The following is an 18,402-nucleotide window of genomic DNA, read 5'->3' on the forward strand; positions in this document are numbered from 1 at the left end:
TGATGTCCTTATGTTAGTTAGGTTTAAGTAGTTCTAAGTCTAGGGGACTGATGACCTCAGATGTTAAGTCCCATAGTGCTCAGAGCCATTTGAACCGTTCATCCAGTCACGAATCGAAACACGTTTCTTATTTATTTATTTATTTTTTTCTTATGCAGCGATTCCACGCAATAGGCTTTAACTCCATCTCAACTAGTGCGACGTGCAGATGCCAAAACTGTCATTTCAGACACGACTCAGGGACCCACAAAACGATGAAACTGAAGTGTATACTGGTGTCGCCGTGTCTACAGTCAAATATGAAACCATTTGCGTGCAATTCATTCCACGCAACTAGTGGCGCAACACAGTGTCGTGTAAACCAGGCTTACGATCAGCGCCTCCTCCACGGCTGAGTGGAATTGCGAGTGACAGAATGTATGTTTCTCTGCCCACAGCCGCGCTTCATCGGGCAGGCGGGCCGCGGCAACGAGCAGGAGTTCGGCCTGCTGTCGCTGGAGTACGACGAGAACTTCTGCATGGGCGGGCCGGGAGTGCTGATGAGCCGCGAGACGCTGGCGCGCGTCGCGCCGCACATCCAGTACTGCCTGCAGCACCTCTACACCACGCACGAGGATGTGGAGCTGGGCCGCTGCGTGCAGCGCTTCGCCGGCATCCCCTGCACCTGGTCCTACGAGGTGAGTGACAAAGAGTGACGCGGCCGGCCGCTGCGCATGCGCGCTCCAGCTGAGCCACGAGCGATGAATCGCAGCGATCCATCAGATGGGAGGCCGATCGCTCCGCAGATCGCACGTGTGTGGGGATATCGAAGCGGTCGATCGCTGGTCGCTTGGTAACCGTAGGTTATGTGATCGTTGGCGTGCGATTCGTGCACGCAATATGGCTGCCTGGCTAGTAGAGATGGGTCGAACTCGTTCATTCCCGTGAAGTACTTCATTCATTTCACTCTTTGCCGTGAAGCGTTCATATGAAGTAGTTCATTCATGAAGTACGGAAGCCTGGCGAAGTTGTCCAGTTCGCCGCTCAGCCGCGGCTACGCTCGCTTCGCCTCGCTCGTACAATAATGCTTCGTAATACTTCATAATTTTACCAACAAATGGCCGAACTATGAAGTAACGTCCACGTAACGTTTTGCGTCTTACAGCGTCTGAGGTAACTTAAATACAGCATGGTCGGAGGGGACAAAGGAAAGATAAATAGAGAAGCCTGTCACATATAAAGAAGGTATTACGTTTAACCTTGCTCGACATTTTTTCATGAAGCTCCAAAAAGAGTCTTCATCTGCCAAGTGAAACCTTATTTGTTGTGTTTATGGACTGAAAACTAGGGCTACTAACGAAATTAAGTCCAATTTTATGTTCCTTTTAAAATTTAATCCAAAATAGAATGAGTATGCTTACCACTGTCACAAAGTTTATATACCTACGTTAAGTAATTATTCAGAAGTTTTCCTGTAGATTTTATTTTTGTTGAGAATAATAACCCTCTAAATTCAAAACGTAAACTGTCACCTGTAGTCATTGGTACGATTTCAGGTAAAATCCCTCTTTACTTTATTCGGAAAGCAATTTTTGTGTCTGTTCACGCTTATACAATGGCTAGCAACTCGCGATCGCGTAGAAGTAGTGAAATTTGGGGTTTCTTCGCCGATTTAGGTGATGGGAAAGCAAAGTGCAACTGTTGTTGTAAGTGTATTTCACCGTGCGATTCGTCGACAGGCAGTAGAGGGAGGACTGAAGTGAAGGGAGAATGAGTGACGTAGCGCCAATGTAGTGGGAGAGGGAGAGGGGAAGAGAGTGAGTGAACGAACTAGAAAAAAAGTGTGGAGTGTGCTATCTGTGGAGAGTTTGAAGTACCAGTTCATTGAAATTGAGTGGTTAGTTCACACTTCACTGGAGTGAAGCGTTCATTTGAACGACTCATTCACGAGCTCCCCACCACTACTGGCTAGTTAACAAAGGCGCGGGGCAATATGGCTGCAACTCTATCAAACGCTATTGTACATTTTTGTTTTCTTTTACTTTGACCAAAGACTAGTAACAAATTTACGTTACAATTTATAGCTATCCAGGAAACACGACCTTCTCTGAGAAGTGAAGTTGAAGCCGGAGTTGCTATTTATATTAAAAGGTAATGTAAGATACATCCTCCGATTTTGCAGTGATTAGCTTGTCGAAGTTTGGGCTGTAGAAGTCGAATTGCTGGGAAGTTCATAGTAATTATTGCGATACAGTGGGCTGCATCTTATAATTTTGAGTTGTTTACGAAATAATTATACGCATTATTAGAGTTTTTAACTTCTAAATAGACTGTCATATGTACCAACTATAATGTTAAGAGGACATTTTAATTTAAATGTTCGCGGGCAAGTGCCCTACCATATGAGCTACCCAAGCACGACTCACGCCCCGTCCTCACAGCTTTACTTCTGCCAGTACCTCGTCTCCTACCTTCCAAACTTTACAGAAGCTCACTTGCGTACCTTGTAGAACTGGCACTCCCGAAAGAAAGGATATTGCGGAGACATGGCTTAGCCACAGCCTGGGGGATGTTTCCACAATGAGATTTTCAGGAGTGCTAGTTCTGCAAGGTACGCAGGAGACCTTCTGTAAAGTTTGGAAGATAGGAGAGGAGGTACTGGCAGAAGTAAAGCTGTGAGGACGGGACGTGAGTCGTGCTTGGGTAGCTCAGATGGTAGAGCACTTGCCCGCGAAAGGCAAAGGTCCCGAGTTCGAGTCTATGTCCGGCACACAGTTTTAATCTGCCAGGAAGTTTCATATCAGCGGACACTCCGCAGCAGAGTGAAAATCTCATTCAGGATGCCTAGTTATTTCCTATGATCTAATTCTCCTTCATACAAGAGCTAGAGAATTAGTTGTGTTACTATTGATTGACAACATCACTATAGACACATCGAGCAAACTGTGTAAAGACTTGCAGTGACCTATAAGATTGGGGACTAAGAAACATAAAACGAAGATGTAAACAACCCATTTGCAGTCAATGAAAAATATAATATGTTCTTTAAAGTAACCTACAATCACCAAATAAAGCGCTTCAAAACAACTTTGATAAATTATAACTCTCGTTTATTTTAAATTTGTGTTTTGCAAGTATTCTTAGGGATACGGAAAGCCACTGCAACTATTACTAATGATAGTTCATTTTTCATAGCAGAACTTCTCACCACAGTGACGTCCATCATACCGGTTGAAATTACTTGGCAAGTCGCTTGTGTTTGGGGACCGAGGCGAGCGACCGATTGCAGACGATATCGCTCGCTACGCATCGCTGCCATCTGTCGTGTGTCCTGCCCTTTAAGACGTCCTTCCTGTGCATTGTAGTGCTGCACTTGCACGCGTCTCCAACTGTTCAGTGTTTTTCGCCAACGCTCCAGAAACCTCGGATCCTGCTCAAACTTCCGATCGCCCTGCGATCTAGGGACTTATGTTGATACTATCTCCTACACGTATCTCAGCGTTATTCATGTAGTAAGGCTTTTAATAATAAAAATAAATTTGAAATACGGACTGTAATATCTTGTAGGAAGCACGTCAAACAGCAACTAACAAATAAATAAAAGGTGGTAATCACGTTTCGGTCCAACCAGTAACCGTCCCTCACCCAGGGCTCCTTAAAAAGTAGAACTCCTAAGCGAAAAACAGCTTCAATTAGTCTTAAGAGTTCGTTGGCAGTCGCTAAGGGCTCTCGTTATCAAACACTGGATGAATGTAATCTGGGTTGGTTATTTGCGCTCTGTTTTAAGAAAAGCTAGTTTCTCACGCATCTCAGACTTTATGACGTCATACATCTTGAAATATGTGTCGTACAGTGATGTAATACAATGAGTGCAAAATGTGTTGGGAATAGCGTTAATAAAAATAATAATAAATAAGAAAGTTATGGCTGTTACTGATTTTGACTGCAAGAACAACGAAAATGTAATATCGTTAACGTTTTCGTCGTTTCAATGTGTTGTTGGGGGATGTCAGCCGGGAAAAGTTCCGAAAAGGTTTGAAATTATGTGTAAAGTTTTTGTCCATAGTCGCTAAGTGCTCTCATTCTCAAATTTTTGTTGAATACATTATAGGCAGTTTGCCAACCATGAGTTAAACTACAATAATTGACTTAAGTGTCAAACCTGTAACCGAAGATGATACCTCTTAATGAGTAAATTATGACAGCAGTTTAAAATTTTAAATCCGTTCAGTAATTACATGAGGTATTCACAGATGAATTTTTTGTTGCCTCTGAAAGCTGTTAGATAGGCAAGTTGCTAATGGCATTGAATGAATGAGCGACTGTTTTAGTGTTTTAGAAATAGTCGAGTAAATTGTCGTGCTTCCTCTCACGCTGCGATCTAGTGCCGTCAATTAATACCCTCATTTCCAGGGGTCTTGCCACTGTAATTTATTCTCGTGATCGTAATTACAGTCGGTTAAATACAAGTCATTTCGTTTTTACGCATTTCATCCGGAATGAATTTTCTCCCTTGCTTCATCTGGATGCTATCAACTTGTTTCAAGCTAATTAAAAGCCCACGAGTTTTTTTATCTGTTATCCTATGTGAATGTTGTTGTTGTTGTCTTCAGTCCTGAGACTGGTTTGATGCAGCTCTCCATGCTGCTCTATCCTGTGCAAGCTTCTTCATCTCCCAGTACCTGCTGCAACCAACATCCTTCTGAATCTGCTTAGTGTATTCATCTCTTGGTCTCCCTCTACGATTTTTACCCTCCACGCTGCCCTCCAATACTAAATTGGTGATCCCTTGATGCCTCAGAACATGTCCTACCAACCGGTCCCTTCTTCTTGTCAAGTTCCTTCTGAATCTGCTTAGTGTATTGATCTCTTGGTCTCCCTCTACGATTTTTACTCTCCACGCTGCCCTTCAATACTAAATTGGTGATCCCTTGATGCCTCAGAACATGTCCTACCAACCGATCCCTTCTTCTAGTCAAGTTGTGCCACAAATTTCTCTTCTCCCCAATCCTATTGAATGCCTCCTCATTAGTTATGTGATCTACCCATCTAATCTTCAGCATTCTTCTGTAGCACCACATTTCGAAAGCTTCTATTCTCTTCTTGTCCAAACTATTTATCGTCCATGTTTCACTTCCATACATGCCTAAACTCCATACAAATACTTTCAGAAATGACTTCCTGACACTTAAATCTATACTCGATGTTAACAAATTTCTCTTCTTCAGAAACGCTTTCCTTGCAATTGCCAGTCTACATTTTATATCCTCTCTACTTCGACCAACATCAGTTATTTTGCTCCCCAAATAGCAAAACTCCTTTACTACTTTAAGTGTCTCATTTCCTAATCTAATTCCGTCAGCATCACCCGACTTAATTCGACTACATTCCATTATCCTCGTTTTGCTGTTGTTGATGTTCATCTTATATCCTTCTTCAAAGACACTGGTCCATTCCGTTCAACTGCTCTTCCAAGTCCTTTGCTGTCTCTGACAGAATTACAATGTCATCGGCGAACCTCAAAGTTTTTATTTCTTCTCCATGGATTTTAATACCTACCCTGAATTTTTCTTTTGTTTCCTTGACTGCTTGCTCAATATACAGATTGAATAACATCGGGGAGAGGCTACAACCATGTCTCACTCCCTTCCCAACCACTGCTTTCCTTTCATGTCCCTCGATTCTTATAACTGCCATCTGGTTTCTGTACAAATTGTAAATAGCCTTTGGGATCGAAATTCTTATTTATAGGTCATCTAGAGGTAAAGCGTTGATTGGAAACTGAGATGTCGTGGTATCGAATCCCGATCCAACCTTGGGTTTTTTCAGTCTGCTAGGCTTTACCTCTCAAGGTCACCAGGAACGACAGGTGTTTTGCATTCCACGTTAAACATTAGGTCCCCTTTCCCCGGTAGGATAACTGCGGTAGGGTAGGGATACGCAAGTCACCGAAGTGAGCCACACGAAATGATTGTTATCATTATATGCCCCTTTGTAGCTTTAATATGGAAAGAAGTTGTTGTACTAGATTCAAACCCAAGGAATATTTTTCGAAGGACAATATTTTCGCCTTCGACTTTTGGTTTTAGTTAAAAATCTTCATAAATATGTATACTGTATATTCATATGAGAAGTGTTACAGTAAAATTCTAAAAAAATAGAATGAAGTATTACAGCGGTAGGATTTAATGCTATTTTCTTCTGCGTTTCACGGAACTGTAGTAGAGGTTGAGGTGGAGGACTTTCTTGGTGGTTGGTGGAGCCATGCTTCTAGTGCACAGGATGGCCTTCGGTGCTCCGCCTCGGATGTCGTTGCAGCAAGGCGATGGGCAGGAACCACGGGGATGCCATCCGTTAAATCATGGCGTAAGTTTATCCACATTTTTACGGCAATAAAGATGTTGCGGGCAGACTCGGCCGTTGGCCCTGGCGAGCGACTGGTGAGGCTGGTGATCTCTGAGGCACAGACGGCGCCTGCCGTAAGCAAGTCGTCGCGGCAGCGTCCCCAGTCAGCAGGCATAGAGTAAAATCTCTGGAGTGAGCATTGCCTTCTGCGCATGTTGTCAACATTAAACCAGAATTGTCACGTGTTTTCGGGACTTCGCTGTGCATGTGTGCTTTCTGCAGCGTTTGGAGTTTATAATATCAAGAGTTTTTTGTGTTTCACCTTTTGTTGATAGTGTAATACCGATGGTGAATTACTGACGTTGCTACGGATGCAAAGAAAAATATGTGAAAGGAGGGATAGTAACTTTTCATGGGTACATACCATGTAGCTCTAATTATAGTTACCATATTAGTAAGAGACACTGTATATGCTTAAAAATTTCGAGACGCATTATAATTAAGGCTTGATTCTGTAGACCTATTTTTCTACGATTTTATGACTATATTATAGATATTAAGGCTCGTACAAAAGCTTACAAACGATCGCTCTTCCTCTCGTAAATTTGCTAGTGGAACAGGAAAGGGAATGGTCAGTTGCTTCAGCAAATACTATCCTCCATGCATTTATCAGTGACTTGTCGATTATGTATATAGATTACTCAGTCTACTATTTATTTAATAAACTGGGAGCAAGTACGTAAAATGCGTTAGATAAATACTTCAAAGTGTCACCAGTAAGAAAAATTGTGCTTTAGGTCGCAAAAACGAGAAAATAAATAAAAGGACGAATTAGCAGGAATATAATCGCTAATGCGTAGCAAATTCGGAGTTTTTCGGACACTTGCAAAAGTACTACCGTACTGTCAAGTCGTTTTGCAGGACTATCACTGCAAAAATGTAAGTCAGTCTCTGTAATACTATGAAGTGCCGTATCATACCGAAAACTACCAAAAATGGAGTGCATCTGAACTGTGACACCTATTGCAAAGAAGCAGGATGTAATATCATTTGCCCTTAAAAGTTACGTAGCTGGTTTATTCCCGGTATCAAATGGATACTGTTAAAATGTCTGCGCAACACATACATGAATAATTCACGACACGTACGAAAAGAATCCGTCTGTACTAGATATGTAGTGACATTCTAAACATACAGGGCGCTATACGGACAAACACAGACGTCCCGAGAACACGTGACCAGGCCGGCAATGTATGTTGACAACACAAAATCTGTTCTACGCATGTGAATGCTCACTCCATAGATATTTACTCTTTGTCAGCAGGGTGAGAAACTGACAAGTCTGGGTTCCGGCTCTGACGGCGTACGGCTGTAGCCGCCTCCGCAAGATTGCTGGCGCAGGCGCACGTTTCACTGCGGGGCAGATTCGAACCCTGGACACAACCTCGGACGGCAGCCTAACAAGGAACCCCTTGAGTGCGAGGTCGCAAGTTCAGGCTCATTTCAAAGCGTTGTTTTAGCAATTATGACCGGAAAAATATTAGCTGCCAATGACTCACCATGTGGATCAGGAAAGCGGCAGAAAATGAGTGTCCAGGATGTGCAGAGATCAACCTTCTATAGGGTGTGTGTATTACAGTACACAAAATAGACATTGCCGACATTCAAGAAATGTTCAAAACAAACCATTAACTTGCACCATGAACACCGAATGAGAGTGTAGGATGTTCAGCTAGGTTTTCACTCTTAAAAAATGTATATAAAATCATATAGGTATAATGGGGTGATGAGAGCTGACGGAATGTGATGACGTGTAACAGAATGAGAAGCAGTCTGTCTTGGAGCTTATCGTGAAACTGGCTTTCTTTTAAAGCGTAGCTGCAGACAGTGAGGTAATATGTTTTACAGACACGGTAAAAAGAAACATCCTGAGGCTGAATTCGTCCATTGGTTCGAGATGCTATGAATTGCAATGTCACACACTTTTTACGGGTGAGAGTTTGCTCTAAGGGAGTACGATTTTTATACGCAGACCGGGAGTCCAACAAAAGCTAATTATTTTGACCAACTGTTGACCAAAAGCAATGCTCATACCATAGTTCTATTTCTCTTACCCATTTTCTCACTCTCACTTTCTATGACGTAAATATTCCCTACAGCCCTCGCAAGATCACGCACACAAGAAAGAATCTTAGGGAGCATAGCGGTTTCTAGTTTAACACCTTTCCACAGCTGAAATCTGCCGTAGTGAATACCTGTTAATCTGACACCCTGATACGGCTCCATATGTCAAAATGATGCACTCGTAATGTGTACTGAAAACTTCACTCCTCTTACGTTTGGAGCCACATAACCGTGGACTGACAACAGTGAACCAAAATAAATTACAGGTATCTTTTCAGTTATTAGGCGAAGCGACAGTTTATTCCTGCAGATGTTGAATAATAGATACCCTTTGTTTTCACACTTTTCTCCGTCTTTCAGTCTTAATATCCGTATGAGGGATCGTAAATTCTGTCTCTTGATACTGACTCACTTTCCTCCATTGAGATATTAGAAAAATGTGATGCATCAGAACCTGCAATGGCTACCGCACTCGCCGTTAATGAGTCAAAAATAAACGAAAGGGATACTTTTCAGACGCCGGAGCCTTGCAGGGACATAACACAGTACAAGCTGTGTGCGCCAGAGAACGCATTGCTGCAGTTTTACCGAGTAACAGCGTTACTCGAATTTCGCCCTTCCTGTATCCACGTCATCAATTGCTCCGTTGCTTCTTGAGACAATTACCGTATTGTGTGCTCGTTGTTTTCAGCGAAGTTCTAATTTCTCATCCATTACACATCACATATATGTCTCCTTCATTGAAATGGAAATTAACCGTTTTGCTTTTGGCGAAAAAATTAACGGGCGGGCGGCCGGATCTCAGTGTCCATCGCGTGCAATATTACTCCAAATGACGACACTGCTGTGATGCTGTGATTAGCTGCCTGATGAACTGACTGGCGATGATTTTCTTTTCCTTTTCTTTATTTTTTTACGTTTCCTTCTCTCCCCAGAAAGGGAAGAGCGGCCTGTTACAAGGCATACACTACCCTTTTCAACCAGATGGATTACATTTATGTGTATATATTTATTATAATATTCAGTTGTTTTGCAGTGGTTTGAAGGTGCAGTAATTTCACTTTTATGACAAACATTATTAAAACTATATGAAATATCTTTAAAGATAATTCAATACTAACAAAACGTTTAACTCGAAAGAAAAGAATTTTAACATCGAAGAAAGCTATTATTAACATAAATGAAATTATTAACGTAAGGGAAATTAAAACAGTTTGTTTCAAATGGTACTCGCGAAAAAGGAAAATAGGTACGTGACAGGGACAATTATACTTATAAGGGCTAGACTTGGTAATTAGTCGATTTGTGCGTTCTGTATATATCATATCTTTTCGCTATCTATGTTTTACTATGGAAATATAAACGTCTGAGATTAATAGACACACAAGGGGTTTGTTAATACAGCACAATTCCAGTTGAAAGATGTTTGCGCTGTACATCACCTTATTCTGCAAGACGGTAAGGTTTGATATTCTGGTGTTCATGGACAGTACCAGTGTGACTTTACCTGCAGAAGTAGAGAGCTCCAGCCTGCTCGTGTGTGTGTGTGTGTGTGTGTGTGTGTGTGTGTGTGTGTGTGTGTGTGTGTGTGTGTGTGTGTATGAGTGAGTGAGTGAGTGAGTGAGAGAGAGAGAGAGAGAGAGAGAGAGAGAGAGGTCACTTTGTTTATGTCTAGTTACTGGCGTCCCGGCGTGAGTCTTGGGGTTGCTATGAGCTTCTGTACGCTGTAGGGTGACGTATTTATATTGGGACATCTCTTTGTTAGTTATTAAGTTTTTCACATCTGTTAGTTCGTTTGCACTGTATACACCGATGAGCAGCCGGCCGCTGTGGTCGAGCAGTTCTAGGCGCTTCAGTCCGGAACCGCGCTGCTGCTATGGTCGCAGGTTCGAATCCTGCCTCGGGCATGTATGTGTGTGATGTCCTTAGGTTAGTTAGGTTTACGTAGTTCTAAGTCTAGGCGACTGATGACCTCAGACGTTATGTCCCATAGTGCTTAGAGCCATTTGAACACCGATGAGCCAAAACATTATCGCCACCTGTTTACCAGCGTTATTCCACTTTTCAAACATAGTTCAACCGAGACTGTGCTTGGCATAAATTCTACAAATCATTGAGAGGGTTACAGAATTGTGTAACACCAGATGTCTACGCACCGGTCAAGCAATTCGCGCAAATTACGGGACGGTGATTTACAGGCACGCAGCTGGCGCCCGATGTGTGTCCCAATGGGTACAGATCAGGCACATTTGCTGCCCAAGACATCAGTTCACTATAAAGCCCCTCAAACCACTGTAGCACGATTCTGACCTTGCAGCATGGACAGTTATCCTACTGGAAGATGTCGTCGCCGTAGGGGGATACATCCAGCACGAAGTGATGCACGAGGTCCGCAATAGTGTTCACGTACTTCACTTCTCTCATGATCCTTTCTATTACCACCACAGATTCCTTGGACGCCCAACTCACTGTGTCGCATAGCATAATTCTGTCATCACCGACCTCCATCTGTGGCGCGGTGTATGTTTCGTGCAGCCATTCGCCTGAATGACGGCGTGTAAGGACCCAACCGTCGACCTGGTGTAACAAGAAATGTGATTCGTTCGACAGGTGACGCGTTTCTGTTGATCCACGGTGCTCGCTGCAATCATGACGGTGTCGTTGGGTTAACACACGAACACTTAGGGGTGATGTGGTGTGGAGCTCCATGTTCAACAGTGCCCTTTGAACGGTATGGTTCTTAACACTTGCGCCTGCACCAGCATTGCACTCTGTCGTCAGATCTATCACAGGTCTGTGTCTACCCTGGATTACACAGCGGAGGATCCTCCGGCCCCTACGTTTTGTGATGAGACACGGTCGTCCAATACTATACGGCAAACTGTTTATTTCACCATACTTCAGCCACTTTCCAAAGCTGCTCACGACTGTAGCACGCCAACAGACGATCAAATTCGCCGTTTCAGAGATTCTCGTTTCCTGTTGCAGCGGCACTACAATGTGACCTTCGTCAAAACCGTTTATATCAATGCACTACCGCATTTGCGGCCCGTCTCTTCGCTGTAATGACTGCCTATTCGTCTTTCTTCTGCTTACGTTCCTTCATTATTGCGTCACGTGTCCGCGACAGCACAAGGAGGCATTCAGCCTCGCGGTGGGCAGTAGGCATAATGTTTTGGTTCATCAGCGTATGTTTGCCATAGTTTGCACATAGTTTTGTCTGTCGCGGTTCTACGTTTGCTATCCGGGACGTATCGTCGCTATCAGTTACGAGTGTTCTTGTTCTGTTGCAGAGCAGTTGTCATTCAGTCAGTGTCGTTATTGCCCCTAGGAGAGCGGATGCGTATAATAGGTCGTATGAATGTCTTATAGATATGTACTGATGTCCTTTCATCGCGCCCTCAAAGTCGTGTATGCCCAATTAGATTGTGACATTTCCTTACTTTGTCTAGTAGGTACGACAGATGTGTCTAAATACACCTCAATATACCTAGCAGTATTGTCGAGTCTCGGTGGCGCGTCCAAGAGTGTCAGTTGTATGTCTTCATCATTGAAAAAAATGGTTCAAATGGTTCGAAGCACATCTGAGGTCATCAGTCCTCTATTACTTAAACCTTACTAACCTAAGGACATCACACACATCCATGGCCGAGGCAGGATTGGAACCTGCGACCGTGGCGGTCGCGCGCTTCCAGACTGAAGCGCCTAGAACCACCCGGCTCTGCATCATTCGTTGGCGTTCTCTGGTTAGGTTCCCGTGTCTAAGAAATATTGTCTGTGTTTTAATGCGATTTGGCCTGATTTTCCATCTGGACATCCAGGTTTCTAATCTCTGTATGTGTGTCCTTGTCTTTTGTTATACTGCTGTTGTTCTAAGACCTGTGCATCAACACGCAGTATCGGCTGCGTATAGCGCAATGTTTCGTCTGGCGTCACTGTTTGTATGTCAGCCGCATACAGCGCGTACCATAGCTGGCATACGTAGAATGTGTCTTATGGTCAGGAGATCCCAAGATTGTTTGACCGCTAGTATTTGTTAGTTCATTTAACGTTACCCAGGGTGCACGAGTAGCCGTCTGCGAACTAGCTTGACACATAAATAATTAATTCGCTGGAATAAAACTCAAGATAAAGCCTGAAACGACTTCACTCACAGTAACACACCAAAATACCTGTGGGTAAACGTTGATGGAACTCTTATACTTTCGCAAAACATCTAACAAAACAACCGAAAAGCTGAAAATAAGAAACATCATTCAAGAGCTATGTGGTACAATCTGAGGAGAATCAGCATCCAACCTACATTCTTTTGCTCTGGGTCTTACCTTCTTCTCAACCGCTGAATATTGTCCCCCTGTTCGGCTAAACACCCCATATGCAAAAGAGATAGGTGCCCAACTAAATAACGCCATGAGAATGATTGCTGGCGTAACTAAATCAACACATGTACTATGCCACATTCCACGCTTTCAACAACGTCGCATAAATGCTCTCACGAATGAGTACAAAAAGAGCCTGGATAGTAAAAACCTAGCAGTCCATCAAGATGTCGAATATGTAAGCCATAACCGACTTCTGCTCTAGACGACTGCCAACAATAACAACAAGAATCGTTGTGAAAGATGATTTCAACATTACTAATTACTCAAGAATGGACTGGACAACAAAATAATAACATGCCATGTATCACCCAGAAACGACGCAATACAAGGTCAATGCTAAAGAGTCTGAACCCAACACGGCAGATGTGCCTATTTTTTTACACAATTGAGGTGAGCAACCGTTTGCGCTTAGTAACTACGGAGAACCACAGACCATCAGGCTCTCACAGAAGAAGATTCAACAATATAATACGATGGAAGACGAGAAGACTTCCTGATGGCGACTCCAAAGTCGATAGTTCACACAAATATTTTAGGTTTTTGTTTATACGATTTTATATTGTAAATATTATGCTCTACACTGCATGATTTTCTTTTTTTCAAAGTGTCAAAAAGCCATACAACAAATAGATAAATAAGCTGTAGAAAGAGTACACCTCCTTGGAAGACGCTTGCTTTGGGGGTGATTGCTTCTGAAGCTTCTGTTGCTATGTGGACGTTACACGTTCTCTCTGTTAGACACGATTTAGTTATTCTCACAGCTCCGCTTGGAAGGCCTAGTTGACTTCATCCATATATGTAACTGGCTCTGAGCACTATGGGACTTAACTGCTGAGGTCATCAGTCCCCTAGAACTTAGAACTACTTAAACCGAACTAACCTAAGGACATCACACAACACCCAATCATAACGAGGCAGAGAAAATCCCTGACCCCGCCGGGAATCGAACCCGGGCGTGGGAAGCGAGAACGCTACCTCACGACCACGAGCTGCGGACTATATGTAACTGGCCATGGGCAAGCGCGGGTCTTTTATCCTTCCACCCGAGGGTTGAGACTTACAGGTTCCGTCCGATGAGGTGTGCAATGCACAATGTGTCGATGAGCGCTCTGTGCACATCAGAAGCCAGTTTTGTTGTTACTTTCTTTCGACCTTTTGATTTATCTTGGCGCTGGTTCCGAGGCCTTAGTGAGGTTGTGACCGCAAACGGTTATGATTCACTTGTCTCCTTCTCGTATGTCGTATCGATTTTCTCCTGGCACTCCAGCAGCTGGAAGTCTGTGACAGCAATATTGTATGGTTGTAACTGATTATGCGTAATCCTGCCGGGCAGCGCTCTGCGTCTGCTGATTTGCTTGGCAGTAGTAGCAGTGTATTCGTTCAGTATACGCTATCGACACTCGTTCCACGGAGAAGGGAAACAACATATTATGTAGTTTCCCTCTTTCTTTTTCGTAGACAATTGTGAGTGACAGAATGCATCACCTGTAGACCATTACTAACACTATCTGTCTCCGTCAAAGTGAAGCATATTGAAACAATGTAATTAACCTGTACGATACGGTTATGTACAGCCCTGTGGCAAGTAGCCACAACAAGTTCTCTCCACTTTCTTTCCCCAAAGACTTTCGAAAGAAGCGTAACGGTCATTTTGGAACTGCAGCAATAACGTGAACGTTTTGAGCCATTTTAATGTAGTGTCTGTTACATTGTTGCAGACGTTTGATCAACGGCATCTGCAACAGCAACATCGGCGAAGAATCAGGTCTGGCTCACTGAACGTCTTTGCATTTCAAGGGCGATAACCTTCGCAGTGCCTGGCGCTCAGATCGACAGCCTGAAGGACAGAGGACTGGTTCTGGATTTACATGTTTATGTTCCCCGCCCAACTCTTCTGGACATGCAGTCGGAACCCATAATGCGCTGATACTGTCTTTCGCCTTGGACTAAAAACTTTTATCCGCAGGCCTCACCACATATAGTAACTGACTGATGGAGTTGACTGGACGTATTGCTGACTGAGACAATCCTCTTTAAACATAAAACTTGGTACTCTTAGAAGCGGACGAGTATGGTTTTTCGTTTAGTCAATGAGCGAAATCTTGAAATGGGTACATTTTTATAATTCAGTATTTAAAATTATATAGGTTCACAGAAAAGCGAAGGACGTGTAACTGGTTTGTAGTTCGTATAAGGACACCCGGAATTCCTGTTGCTCAGAAAGAGGAAATTGTTTGGGAAATGCGGTAACTTAGTGGAAATGGGCTTACCGTGAGGCTGTTACACGCTTCTACTCCTCCTCTTATAATTATGATGAAATGATATAGGACAGTGACAAATTTAGGGAGTCAAGTTAAGCGGCAGTGAAATTTCAAAGCAATATAATTGTATAACGTTATTAATAGCAAGAACTACATTGATGTCTTCATCAATTATTTTACTGGGTTCTGTGACACAGCTAGCATAAAAGATTACTTGCTTATAGTGCAGGTCCTGTCAGCAAAACTCCAAATAGAAGACAATTATTTCGTACTGAGTATCATTTTGAATCACGGGCAGAAACAGCGTCCTTCTTCAAAAGCGGTGAAGCTCTGGAGACGTCTGGCAACGAAATGGAACGTGGGAAAGACAGTGCATACGTAACAGGATTATTAATTTAATGGTGGACGTGTTTCTGAAGAAAAAATGCGTTCCATGGTTTCATTCTCAAGAAAAAAGTGTTCTAAAGTTTCAAGTTACGAGTCGAGGCTTCTAAGGTCTATCTGGTTCAAAGCCATTTTTTATCATTGGAGACTGAAATGGGTTCTATTAGATCACCAGGAAATGTGTCCGCCCCGATAGCTGAGTGGTCAGCGTGACGGATTGCTATCCCACTGGCCTGGGTTCGATTCCCGGCTGGTTCCCGGGTTCGATTCCTGGCGGGGTCAGGGATTTTCTCTGCCTCGTGATGACTGGGTGTGTGTAACCACTCCGCCACAGGCAGTGCATTATGAACAGGTGCCCGATCGTGTTGAAAGATGCAGTCGCCATCCCCGAATTGCTCTTCAACAGTGGTAAGCAAGAAGGTGCTTAAAACATCAATGTAGGCCTGTGCTGTGATAGTGCCACGCAAAACAACAAGTGGTGCAAGACCCTCTATAAAAAAAAAAGACCACCGCCACTGAATTACACTGTCGGCACTACACACGCTGGCAGATGACGTTCACCGACCATTCTCCATACCCACACCTTGCCATTGGATCGCTACATTGTATATCGTGATTCGTCACCCCACACAACGTTTTTCCACTGTTCAATCGTCCAAGTTTTAAGCTCTTTACACCAACGGTTCAAACCCCAGTCCGGTCGACCAGATGTAGGTTTTCCGTGACTTCGCTAAATCGCACCAGGCAAATGCTGGGATGGTTCCTTTGAAAGGGCACGGCCGATTTCCTCCGCCACCTCTGACACAATTCGAGTTTGTGCTCCGTCTCTGCTAATCTCGATGTGGACGGGACGTTAAATCCAGTCTTTCTTTCTTTTCTTCCTAACAATCATTACGGAATCCAGTTGACTCGTGGATGTCGCTTCGGCGGAATTAACATCCTAAGCTTAATTAGTCTGTGATGTGGTGACAATCTTGTGATTCTGTACGCTCACAGAAATCCAATGAACTGTAAAGTTTAGCTCCTCTACCAAGACTCTACCGTTCGCCGAGTACCTTGAGACTGGCGCATAAAGAGCAGCTGCACAATCCGACTCCACTGTACTTCACTTAAGACTTCAGCTCCTCCTTCACGGCTTTACTGTTCTGTGATTCCTTGACGACTGACTTGGTAGCACGGGTCCCTTCACTGGGTGGTCATTTAGCGGAGGACCGATCACACACGATCTGATTAAGCAATATCACACCAGTCAAATATTCTTCAAAATAAATACTGAAAATAAATTTGACAGCCTCGGGGTGGTTTATTATTGAGAAGTTTTCTCCTACTATTAGAACCGAAATATGAGTAATAGTTCATTAATAATTATGACAACGGCCTTGCCGCAGTGGATACACCGGTTCCCGTGAGAACCGAAGTTAAGCGCTGTCGGGCGTGGTCGGCACCTGGATGGTTGACCATCCAGGCCACCATGCGCTGTTGCCATTTTTCGGGGTGCACTCAGCCTCGTGATGCCAGTTGAGGAGCTACTCGACCGAATAATAGCGGCTTCGGTCAAGAATACCATCATAACGACCGGGAGAACGGTGTGCTGACCACACGCCCCTCCTATCTGTATCCTCAACTGAGGATGACACGGCGGTCGGATGGTCCCGATGGGCGACTTGAGGCCTGAAGACGGAGTACTTCATTAATAATTAAGGAATGAAAATGTGAGCTTTGGCGCGCTGGCCAGAGGGTAATTTCTCCATCTTCCATCACGGCAGACAATTAGATTATAACATTATAAAGTTCGCGTTATTTCTCACCGAAGTTGTTCATACCTCACCCAACATTATCACGTCATGCGTCCGCTATTGTATCTTCGCTTAACTGCAATGTGAAGCGGGGGGACGAATGTTATGGCTCCCAGAGCCAGAAGTGCTACAACATCGACACTCAAACGTGGCGCAACGAAACGATTAGCACACCTCCAGCACTCCACGCTGAAGAAATACTGCCGCCTCTTCCGGCACGTCGACGAACAAGAAAATGGAGGGAAAAAACACTGTGCCGCTTGCGATGGGAGAGGAGTGGCGGAGAGGGAACCGGCTGGAAGCGTTGAGAAACCTCTCTCAATGGCGCAGTGGTCGACCAGCGCCGTGATGCAAGGCCGGGTCGCAGAGTCACCGCTGCACTCGGCCAGCCGGCGGCGGCGGCAGTGGGGGCCAACGACCTGCCGGAGTGCCGACTGCCCGACACCGACAGCCACCAGTACCAGGGGCCGCCTCTGGGGCTGCTCACACACCCGCGTATTAATTCTCTTCCCTCAACAAACGCGCGGCGATGAGGCGTTTACGTCGGCGGGAATGCGATAAAAATAGGCCGATATTATCCGAGAAAACGGTAATGAAGACATTGTTTACGTCCAGCTGTTCGGCATAGTGTTGTGTGCCCCCCTCTGTCTGTAACTTGTCAGCTCACTACTGTCCCAGGTATGACATAAGTGGTGCTTCCCGCTCTACAGTGTGTGGCGATTCTTCTTCTTTATGGAAGCCGACTTCTGTGGCCGAGCGGTTCTAGGCGCTTCAGTCAGGAACGGCGCTGCTGCTAAGGTCGCAGGTTCAAATCCAGCCTCGGGCATTAATGTGTGCAATGTCCTGCGATTAGTTAAGTTTAAGTAGTTCTAAGTCTAGGGGACTGATAACCTCAGATGTTAAGTCCCATAGTGCTTAGAGCCATTTCAACCATTTTTTTTTTTTTTTTTTTTTTTTTTTTTTACTATTGTACGTGAGTAAAGACGGGATTTGGTAAATATAATCCTGCTCTTTGAAGCGTTAGTCAGTGTGACTTGTATGAAGTAATCACAAATGCAATTTTAATAGGCAACTGTTTCCTTGTCGGTTGAAAAGGCATGCTTGGATCAGGTGGTGTTAAGTTTGTCCGTG

The 18,402-nt window shown here is 44.1% G+C and overlaps 1 protein-coding gene across 1 annotated transcript in view; it reads left to right on the plus strand.

The window, feature by feature from the left end:
• Positions 1–18,402, plus strand: part of LOC124709138 (chondroitin sulfate synthase 1) — a 310,662-nt gene that overhangs the window by 54,330 nt on the left and 237,930 nt on the right. The window contains exon 3 of the mRNA XM_047240807.1: positions 438–677. Coding sequence (XP_047096763.1) covers positions 438–677 — 240 coding nt within the window. The remainder of the gene's footprint in view (positions 1–437; positions 678–18,402) is intronic.

Source organism: Schistocerca piceifrons, chromosome 7 (genome assembly GCF_021461385.2).
Source record: "Schistocerca piceifrons isolate TAMUIC-IGC-003096 chromosome 7, iqSchPice1.1, whole genome shotgun sequence".
Lineage (NCBI taxonomy): Eukaryota > Metazoa > Arthropoda > Insecta > Orthoptera > Acrididae > Schistocerca > Schistocerca piceifrons.